The following is an 11958-nucleotide window of genomic DNA, read 5'->3' on the forward strand; positions in this document are numbered from 1 at the left end:
ACATATAGACTGACCTAAATGCGGGAGCAGGGAATGCCTGTGCATCGCACAATAAACTGATTTCGGCTTCACTCGCCACTTCAAAGGAATTGATCTTTGCCATTTTCGGAAATTTTGGAGACACTCGACCTGCCGGCTCTAACGCGTAAATAAAGTTTATTATTTTTCTTAAAATAAAACGTTAGCGTCTACAAAACGCGCCACCGCCATGCATTGTTTGTACTTTCTTTTTTAAATAATAATAAGAAGGTACCACATAATACAGATATATATATATATACAAAACTAATTAAATATATTGATGGACTGACCTAAACGCGGGAGCAGGAAATGCCTGTGCATCGCACAACAAACTTATTATGGCACCGTTCGCCATCTCGAATGAATCAATTTTTGCTGATTTCGGGAATTTTGGAGATACACGACCTGCTGGCTCTAGCGTGGAAACAATATTTATTATTTTTCTTAAAATGATATATCTATGTCTGGACAAAACGAGCCACCGCCGTACAATGTTGTATATTTTAAATAGCCTACTAAGATTATATATACATAAATTAAGAATAAGAACTGCATAGAATACATAACTAAATATATTAATAACTGACCTAAACCCGGGAGCAGGAAATGCTTGTGCATCGCACAATAAACTTATCACGGCACCATTCGCCACCTCGAATGAATCACTTTTTGCAGATTTCGGAAATTTTGGAGATACACGACCTGCTGGCTCTAGCGTATAAACGAAATTTGTTATTTTTCTTAAAATGACATCTAATAAAAAGGTCAGGACAAAACGCGCCACCGCCATAATTTCTTATTAAATAATTTACTAAAATTAAATTTAAAATACTTCTCCAAAAAAAGAAGGGGAAGATATTAAAAATACAAATGAAAAAGTAAATAAATAATAGAGTATAAAAGTAATTTAAAAAATTGTTTTGTAATTATTGTATTACTTTTAATGATAAAAAGATTTACAAATTTACAAATTTGCATTAATAAGATATAAGAGAAATGTCAATTATTAACCCTAGTTCAAAAACAACAAATCATACAATACTTTAGCAGCAACCATTTTTATCAGACTCCAAATTACGCGATCTATGTCCAGTTCGTAACATCATTACCTGTGAGTCGGAGGTGGCGATGCTTGAGCGGCACAAGTTAGCGCGAGTGACGATTTCGCATTTCTTACATAAGTACTGCTTTTCGCGTCGCTCTGAAAGGCGGGCGCCTTCGATCCCACGGGCTCTGGAGCGAAGCGAGAAAATCATTTGAATATCCTCCGATAATTTTTCATTCTCTTAATTACCTGAACGACGGTACGGGGAACCCCTGCGCAGGACAGTGTAAGCTCGATGCACTTCCCGCAGCGCGTATAAATGAGTTGACGCGATCGTCACTCGAGAATTTCGGTCCCTTCGCTCCCATTGGCTCTGATAATATAAGAATCGCATAGGTCGATTTCCGAATTAAAAAAGTTATACCGTAAAAACTTACGTTTCTGAGATGTGAAAATAAAATGTTTATTCAAAAAAAATAAAACGAACCACACGATTACTATTCCATAACCGTTCTGACTATATCACGAACTCTCATTAATTATGTACAAACCAATAAAGGGCACAATCACGCTGTAAGTACCTGAACGCTGGTACTGGGTGACCCTGCGCTTGACACTGCATCGCAAATCCGATCATCAATTTAGTTCGTAGCCATCGTTTCGCGTCACCCGTAACGGAAGGCGCCTTACTACCTACCGGTTCTTTACACAAATAAATTACAGACCTTTGTTGTATAAATATATTACACTGAGAGAAATGTTTGGTATATATAATCATTTATTTTGTTGATATGTGACTAACAAAAATTTTTTTTACTTTTTCATTTAAAAATTATGTTATTCTAATCAAATTTTGATTAGAACAACACAATTTGTAAATGAAAAAATAAGAAAGTTTCTATTAGTCACATATCATCAAAATAAATGGTTATACATATACGTACCAAAACATTTTTCTCAGTGTAGAGAAATAAAGAAATTATCCTAACATTTATTTTCAACCGAATAGATCGTTACTAACACGATTAAGAAAAGAATCACTCCAATCGATATAATTCGCCCATATATGATTTACCTGAACGCTGGCACAGGATAAGCTTGCCCTTGACAAAGAATCACGATGTGTGTATCAGTGCGCCTTTCCATCAAACTGCCCTTCTCTCCCAAAATCGAAGGTGTCTTAGTGCCGACCGGTTCTATCGACGTATGTATAATACATTTTAGGCTCAATTATACCAACGTTACTATAATTTTAAACAAGACTTATTATTAGAACTTTCTCTCTCTCTTTCTCTCTGTGTGTGTGTGTGTGTCTGTCTCTCTTTCGGTTTTAAAAAGACAGAGAAAGAAAGTTTTAAGCTACTAATTTAAAGTCAAAGTAACGTTGGTGCAATCGAGCCTTAATCTCTTAAAAAAGGAATCGCGCGACAATGTCGTTACCTAAAACTGGGCACAGGGTGACCCTGACCAGGGCACGTCAGTACCACGCTGGATCTCGCAATTGTCTCTTTCCACCCGCGTTTCATTTCGCCAACCAGCGCCGGTGCTTTACTTCCAATCGGTTCTAACGATTCAAAAAACGAAAATGTTTCAAACAAAACCGGAGGTAAAGAAAATGACTCATTCATTGAAAAAAAAAATATTATGAAAGTTTCTTTTTCAAGAAAAAATTTTCCGCTTTTTTCAAAATTACATGTATTTTCCTGCGTTAAAGAAGTTTACCTAAAACTGGGCACAGGGTGGCCCTGAGCTGGGCAGAACAATATGACTGTGTAGCCCGCCCTTCTTTCCTTCCATCCACCTTTCAAATCGCCTGTCAACGCCGGCGCTTTGCTGCCGACCGGTTCTAGCGAACAAAAGCCAGTCGAGAAATCAGAAAAAGTGGCACGCAACAGTCTTCATTAACTGCGGTAACTTTACCTAAAAGAGGGTACAGGATATCCCTGCGCCGGACATGGTAATACTGCGCTTGAACTCGCTCTCTTCTTCAGCCATCCCCCTCTTATCTCGTTCGTGAGAGCCGGGGCTTTAGTTCCGATCGGCTCTGACGATTACAAAGTTCATGCAATCAACCAATTTGGACCTTATAAAATTAATTGTACACGGAAAAAACGATTTTGCTAAAGTATCTAAAAATTTAATTAGATATAGATCTGAAAATAATTTTGTTACACCATCAAAATAATTATTTAAAAAACTTAAACAATGTTGCAAAAAATTTTGACATTCTAACAACCGACTTGAATGTCCTACATAATTATTTTGATAGTCCAATAAAATTATTTTCAGATCTGTATTTAGCTAAATTTTTAGATAATTCAGCGCAAAATCGTTCTTTCCATACATATTACTCAGGCTCAAGATTAATCTTTTATCCAGATTGAAGTAACAAATCGATGCTTGGGTCTATCGTCAAGAACAATAAATCAAAGTAAATTAAAAAAAATTCGGGGGTAGTAAAAAGCAATAAGTAATCGATTTATTTTAAATTGAGATATAAGTTTTACAAGACGTATCGGATATAATTATATTTTTCCTGTGCTATGTCATTACCTAAAGGAGGGAACAGGATATCCCTGCGCCGGGCACGACAACACAGCATTGGAGTGCGTTCTTTTCTTCAACCATCCAGCTCTTAACTCGCTGAGAGCCGGGGCTTTAGTTCCAATCGGCTCTGACGATTACAAACGTGCATGATAAACCAACTCGGACTTTATAAAATTAATCATACATGCTTATTTCCATGTTAATTAATTCGAGCTTGTCAGTTAGTATTTTATCTGGATTTAATTGGAGGTTAAAGAAGATTAATGCTTGCATTTATTGTCATAAACAATAAATTGAATAAATCCAATGAATTGAATAAATCCAAATATAATAAAATGAAAAGTAAACAATTTTTAATTTAAGTTGACGTAGGTAAATCTTGTAGAGATTAAATTAAAATTTAAACATATCTAATTACGCTCTATGCCATTACCTGAAAGAGGGTACAGGATAGCCTTGCGCCGGGCAAAATAATGCGACAGCGGATCGCGCTCCGATCTCTAGTAACACGCCCTTCACGATGCCGGTTATCGTTGGCGCTTTGCTTCCGACTGGCTCTAATCATTTATGCAACGATTGCTCAGCAAGTTGATATTTTTACTCGACGCTTGTCGTGTTTTTATGTAACCTTTCTGATGGAACAGGAGGCCCCTTCGTTAACAAGAAACGGAGCGGAAAATCGGAGCAGAAAACGGCGCGGGCGCAAAGAGATAAAATGTGAAATGAGAAGCAATAACTTGTTCTTGATTCATATAATTGATCTTCAGTTTTAAAACAAAAAAAATTTGTTGTTCTTTTTGTAAAGTATATACATGTATAAGCTATACCTAAAGGAAGGCACGGGATATGCCTGTGCTGGACACGGTAATACGACACTGGATGCTCTGCTTTTTTCCATCCACACACCTTTCACATCACCCGTAAATGCAGGCGCCTTGCTGCCCACAGGTTCTAATATATAAAGAAACATGCGATAAACAATAACAGAATTGTCTTTTATCTCTAAAGGGACAGGGAACCCTTCTGCGACTAATAAAATAATATAAATCAATGAAACTCTAAGCCATGTGACTCATATTATTTTTAGAACGATAGGACAACAATTGAAAGACTGATACAAACGCAAACGCATTTAGACAACGTATTTTATGGAAAACAAAATGAAATTTTATCAACTAGAAATTAAAATAAAAAAATCGGTTTTTAAAAAATTAAAAGAAACACAAATGCGAATTTACCTAAACGAAGGTACTGGATAGCCCTGAGCAGGGCAAAATTGTACAACGTTGGAAGCAGCTTTGCTATTCATCCAACCTCCTTTCAAAGTGCCCGTCAACGTCGGCGCTTTGCTTCCCACTGGCTCTGACAATTTATAGACAGACACGATCATGCTATGAGAATCACTTATTTCTCAATCTACTTTAGTACTTGAGTGCATGTACCTATACGTTGGCACTGGGAACCCCTGCGCGGGACAAAACAGGGTTAGATCGTCTCCTCGAACACGATGGTACCAAGCTAGCTTTGCATCGTTCGAGAACTTCGGCTTCTTCGTAGCAACCGGTTCTAATTACATGACAGGTAGGGAAATAAATCTCTTCTCGCATGTTGCGCGAATGACCAATTGCTCTATCTACGATTTAGATACTTGCGTGCATGTACCTATACATTGGAACTGGGAACCCCTGCGCGGGACAAAACAGGGTCAAATCGTTTCCACGAACGCGATCGTACCAGGCCTTCTTTGCGTCGCTTGAGAATTTCGGCTTCTTCGTGGCGACCGGTTCTAATTAAATACCGGAAAATGAAATTCTCTTGCATGCTGTAATAATTCTCTATAGCTCTATTTACAGCTTTAAAAAGCTCACGTGCATGTACCTATACGCGGGAACTGGGAACCCCTGCGCGGGACACAGCAGAGTTAGATCGTCTCCTCGAACACGTTCGTATCCAGCAAACTTTGCATCGCTCGAAAATTTCGGCTTCTTTGTGGCGACTGGTTCTAATTGTACGATAGAGAATGAAATAAGGTTCCTCTCGCATGCTGCGACAATTGTCGCTCTATTTGTAGCTTCAGAATATTTGCACATGTACCTATACGTGGGAACTGGGAACCCCTGCGCAGAACACAACAAAGTCAGATTGTCTCCTCTAACGCGATCGTACCAAGCCAGCTTTGATTCGCTCGAGAACTTCGGTTTCTTCGTGGCGACTGGTTCTAATTACATCGAGAGGCATGAAGCAATCATCGCATAATTGATCCAACATATTTCAAAAGCTAAGAAATCTGAATAACCACACCAAGAATCGTTAAATTCCCATCTATTATATTACGAGTGCTAACAGTTTTACGGAGACATTGAATTATGAAAGCATGTATCATGTAACTTGAATGAATGGTTAATGACAATGCAATTATTAGGTACCTAGTTATAGGAATAGGATGCCCCTGCGCGTTACATAGCATGTTCACTTCCAATCCGCGGTTACGAACAAAGGAGAATGTTTTTACGTCTCCTATAAATGCGGGCGCTTTGCTTCCCATCGGCTCTAAATGAGAAAATAAAAGACGTCACGAAAAATATGCTTTATATGACTGAACCCTCGGACAGAGTTCCCCTCAACTTTTCGTAACGATTGTTCCGTGAAAGATATGAAAGAAAAATCAACCGATGTAACAAGTAATGTAATATTGCAAATAACATAAGAGTGCCAAAAATAAGATGTTTTAATACACATATAAATTGCATGTATGTATTTTAAATGTATCTAAAATCGTTTCTGAATTCTAATATTCATGAAACATTTTTACAGACAAATGAATGTTGCCTATAGAATGAAGTTACTATTACTTTTAAAGATCGATGTTACTCGAATCCTTATTAAATGTCGTACCTAGACACTGGAGGAGGATGGCCTTGCGCATTGCACGGAAGACTGACTTCTGCATTCGCTTTCCGCGCCAATAAAGATATCTTTGCTTCGCCGGCAAAGGCAGGCGCCTTACTTCCGACGGGCTCTAAAGAATATCGACTTGCCATTACTACGAACCCAATTTTCGCTCGTATATTTGAAGCAGGGACAGGGCTTTCCCTTGCCAACAACGAACTATTATGCATTACGCGTTATTAAATTCGTCTTTTAATAAAACGGCTATTTTATGAAATAGAATTTAGTAGCTTTTCTCTACTAAGAATAAAAATATTATTGCTTTAACAATATTCCCTTGTATCTTCTCTCCCTTTGCTCTGACAACACTCTCTCGTAATTATAGTTGATAATGCTGTAATAATCTCATACCTAGATATTGGAGGAGGATGACCCTGAGCATTACAAGACAAACTAACGTCCATGTTCGCTTTTCGCACCAGCAGAGATAACTTTGCGTCACCCGCGAAGGCGGGTGCTTTACTTCCAACGGGTTCTAAAGAATGTTTTTATTGATTTAGAAAATATATTTTTACATACAGCCCTATACCTTGCGCAAGAACAGGGTTTCCCCGCAAAAGCGAAGCTCGATCTTGATTAATTGATATAAATTGATTTTCTTTCTTCCCAATCTCATCCATCGATATAAAACTTTTTTTTACAAAGTCAATCTTTGTCAACTATGAATCTTAAAGCTGTTACCTAGTTGTCGGCACAGGACTTCCCTGGGCAGCACAAAAAATACTAATGGGTTGTCCTTCAATCTGGCACCTATCGGCTCTGAAATCGACGAAAATTGAATCGCGTAAGCACCTCTTATGCGAGATTACCTGGCGGTTGGGATAGGAAATCCCTGAGCGTTGCAGGCAAGCACCACATCCGTACCCATACGTCTAGGATAAGCTCTAAGAGTGTCATCGGTGGAGAAAATCGGCGATTTAAACCCGACTGGTTCTACGAGAGACAACGTGACGGAAATGATCATTTTTACGTGGCAACTCGCGACATCACGAACAGCAAGAGAATTATCAATTAAGAAATCGGGAGAAATCTTCTGTGATTAAAAATTATCGTAAGTCGAAAATTCAACATTGAACAGTCAAAATATCAATTATTTTAATACGATTGTGAAGAATGTGGACAGAATATATTCACGTCTCACCTTGAAATTGGAACAGGGTAACCTTGCACGGGGCACATCAGGTTCGCTGCACCAAGTACCCTAGCCTCCATGAATTCAACTTTACGCACACTCGGCAATTTGGGTTTCGCGCTTGATGTCGGTTCTAAGAGGTACACGAGGACGAGAAATAAGGCTTGTTTATAGGCACGAAGACTAGTACTAACCGTGTAAATGGAACAGGGAACCCTTGAGCGGGGCAAGTCAATGATACCGCGCTGGAACTCGGCGTCGGCCTCACCACTTTTATGTCGGCATTCGTAAATTTTGGTTTCGCGCTGGACACGGGCTCTATATTGAGGAAACATTAGTCACACGTGTCGATATAACACGTTTTGAACGCTGGAACTGGGTATCCCGTAGAAGAACCAGAAGCAAAATCGAAAATAAAATTGTACTTTAAGTACAAGAAGCATAAAATATTCCCTCTAAAAAATGTATTTTAAACAATATATAAAAATTATTATATAATTGAAGGATTTCCGACAAAATCCAAATAAACTATTTCTCTTTATTTGAATTACGCGGTGCCAAATTTTTCTTTATTAGTAGCATTACATTATCAACAATTTTGTTCCGACAAAAATGAAACAAAAAACCTAAATATAAGAATTTAACATCTAGCAAGAAATATTTTTATTAAAAACAGAATGTAAAATTTAGTAAATAAAAAATTAAAAAATTATTTTATTATATACTTCATGTAATATTTCCTTCTTCATGTTTATCATACCAATTTATCATTTTTATTAATGTTACAGAAAAGATAAATGTAAAATATTGTAGGATAAGTAGATATGTAATAAATATAAAATTTCCGCAAGAGAACAAATTCAGTGATTTATAATTTTTTTTTTAATGAATTCTCAAAATATTAATCAAAACTTAAAACTTTGTTCTTACACTTATTACACGTCCGCAGAAAAATTACCATATTTATACGATAAACGGTATGAAAATAAAATTTTTTTTAATTCCTGAAAATTTAATTTTTTACATTTGTTTGATTTTTGTAAAAAAATCCTTTAATTCTAACTTACACAAGAAAGTGAATATTTTTTACTGAAAGTTAATATTTATATTACACATAATTCTCTACGTGTATTTGAAATATATTGATTAATCTTGAATATAAAGAGAGAGAGAGAGAGATAGAAAACGACGGTTATTAATTTCTGCGCCGAAGAAATTCCGAGGACAGAGAGAAATTAAGCGGGATTTGAATATAATTTAAATAACAAGGACGCGATCAAGCTGGAAGGAAAAATCGATTCCTGCCCTTCAATGTTCACTTTCCCTCGTGTTTACTCAATCACTTTCTATACCGCGTAACCGTGCATCAACCAATATAACTATTCAGACAATCTTTATATATACCTGTAATTTGGTACTGGATATGCTTGAGCTGGACATGATAAAGTTAAAGGTTGCTCACGTTGCACCGTGTACGTTGTGTAAGTGCGAGAATTTTCTGTCATTGGAAATTTTGGTTTCGTGCTGGTAATTGGTTCTAAAAAAAGAACCAAATTCGTGAATCTTCAGTAATCATTATGTTTGATTTTATACAAAGTCAAAGTTATTCAACATATTTATTCGTTCGATTAAAATGTAATTACAATATTTAACAAAAAAATAGACAACTATGAATGATGAAATTATTTCTTTTGCTAAAATTAACATTTGCTAAACTACTATAATTTATAATTTGCTTAAATTACAATAATTCCTAAACAACATTTTGTAGTACGATTTTATTTTATTCTTCTTAAATGCCTAAGAAATCCTGTACACCGGGACAAGGTAACTTCATAATAATTGAACATGCTAATATTGACTATCCAGTGCTCAGCAACCGTCGTGAAACACTGGGGAAGATAATCACCTGCTATGACGTGTCTTCGATGACTTCACCCACCACCGACGAAATCAAAGACCACCCTAAGACAGACGGCGAGGATAGCTCTGACGAATATCAAGTTAAAGAGCAATTTACCTGAATGCTGGCACGGGAAACCCTTGAACGGGGCACAAGAGAGTCACGATGGAATCCAATATCGCATACGGATTCGTCGATTTCACGTCCAACGCTGTTAATTTCGGTTTCGAGCTCGACAATGGTTCTACGTAACCAAAAATACAAACGAGCGAATACCGAGTCGTTCGACTGTATAGGAAATCGATGATCCCCGTGCACTTTGCGTTCGCAAACTTACTTGAAGACTGGGACGGGATACGCTTGGGCGGGACATTGCAGTGTCACGCCTTGAACTTCCGCGATCTCGAACGTACGGCTCTTATCGATAGTGGAGAATTTGGGCTTTGCGAAGCCGACCGGTTCTACAAATCAAACTTCTAGTCAAATGCAAAGCCTCGATTCATTGATACATACATCGTATTATTAAAATACATAGAATTAAGTTTAAAATTTGGTGTGTGTGTGTGTGTGTGTGTGTGTGTGAATAAATCTTTTCATTTTGGAAAAATGATACATTAAATTGATAATATTAATTAATATTAAATTATAATACGTATTAAATCGCGTTACTATTATAGTTAAGAAATCATTAAAATTTTTGTCACAAATAAAATAAAAATTGAGATAAACGGCAATCTCATTTTACGCGCGAGTAAATCGATACTGGGACAGAGTAGCCATCCTCAGGGAGAAGAAGCCCTCAGATATTCTCCGTCAGATTCTCCTCTCTCCACGACAATAGTGGCAGATCAACCAATACATCAACCTACCTATACGTAGCGACCGGAAACGCTTGAGCCGGGCATAACAACGTAAAGCCCATGCCTTTTGTAACGCGTAGCCCAACGTCGTTTACAGATGGAAACTGAGGCTTGGTGCTTGACGCGGGTTCTAAAAACAGAACGCTAGACACAGTCCGATATGCGCAAAGCTGGCGGCACCAGATTACTCTAACTATGCTGGAATAGGGTCTACCCTCTTCGTTAACAACGATGAACGATTCCGTATTGATAGCGAGCAAATGAAAATACTGTAGAGACGTACATAATAACAACATTTCTAAATTTTGTAATTATGAAAAATAGAAAAGTCTGAGACAAATCATAAAATTGTGTAAATGTCAAGTAGTTCAGAAATTAATTACCTGACGAAATAATATTGTTGTAGGATGTTGAGAGAAGCAGAACGCGAAAAATATGTATATATTCATAAATATGTGATTTTGATTTCTTAATCTCTTCGAAAATAGTGCACAAACGCCTACCTATAGAAAGGTACCGGAAATCCTTGAGCGGGACAAAGGAGAGTAACACCTCTTTGTGAAGAGATGCTGAATCGCTGAAGATCACTCGAGCCGGATAATTGCGGCCGCGTGCTGGATGCCGGTTCTGATGGAAAAGATAATTTTTTGTGGAAGAAAAAAAAAGAGGTCTTTACCTGTACGATGGGACGGGGAACCCTTGAGCAGGACACAATAGTGTCATCGCGCCATCTAAGTACACTTTGAATCCCTGCGAGTCCGCCAGCGACGGAAATTTCGGACGGGCACTTGCGACTGGTTCTACGAAAGTTCGAAGATGCCAAAGAAATATCGATGATCATGATACTCTCTCTCTTTTACTTGCGCTATTAATATATACAGGGTGTTCTATAACTCTTAATTAATATTTCTGGCAATGAAAGAGGATGAAATTTTGAACTAAAAGTTTCTGTCCCAATTTTGGCCAAACCATTCAGACCATTACTTACCGAGTTATTAATGAATAAAGTTGATCAATCAGATTGCGCCATTAAAATTTTAATATAATTTTTCATATTAATAAATAAATAAATAAATGAATAAATCAATGAAAGAGTAAATAAATAAATAAATAAATAATCTACCTATTTATCTATCCATTTATTGATTTATTCGTCTATTTATTAACCTGAAAAATTATAATAAAATTTTATATAATCAGAAGAATGTACAGTAGACGCGAGGAGTCTCATAGCATGCTGCGCTCCTGCGTACTCTGACTAGCATAATCTGATTTATCCACTATAAGGTAATTATTAATAACTTGGTAAATAATGGTCTGAGTCAAAATTGGGAAAAACAAATTTTAATTCAAAATTTCATTCTCTCTTTCATTCCTAAAAATATTAATTAAGAGTTATGGGACATCCTGTACATACATATAGTATTTCAAAATCTTACATCCATTTTTTCTTATAAAAAATTATTATTCACATACACACACACACACACACACACACACA

General features: G+C 36.9%; 1 protein-coding gene across 1 annotated transcript in view; it reads right to left on the minus strand.

The window, feature by feature from the left end:
* Positions 1-11958, minus strand: part of Dscam1 (Down syndrome cell adhesion molecule 1) — a 78858-nt gene that overhangs the window by 33438 nt on the left and 33462 nt on the right. Inside the window, 1 exon segment of the mRNA XM_018461525.1 lies at positions 1316-1439. Within this exon segment, the coding sequence (XP_018317027.1) occupies positions 1316-1439 (124 nt within the window).

The sequence above is a fragment of the Mycetomoellerius zeteki genome, unplaced genomic scaffold (assembly GCF_001594055.1).
Source record: "Mycetomoellerius zeteki isolate Tzet28-1 unplaced genomic scaffold, Tzet1.0 scaffold100, whole genome shotgun sequence".
NCBI classification, from domain to species: domain Eukaryota; kingdom Metazoa; phylum Arthropoda; class Insecta; order Hymenoptera; family Formicidae; genus Mycetomoellerius; species Mycetomoellerius zeteki.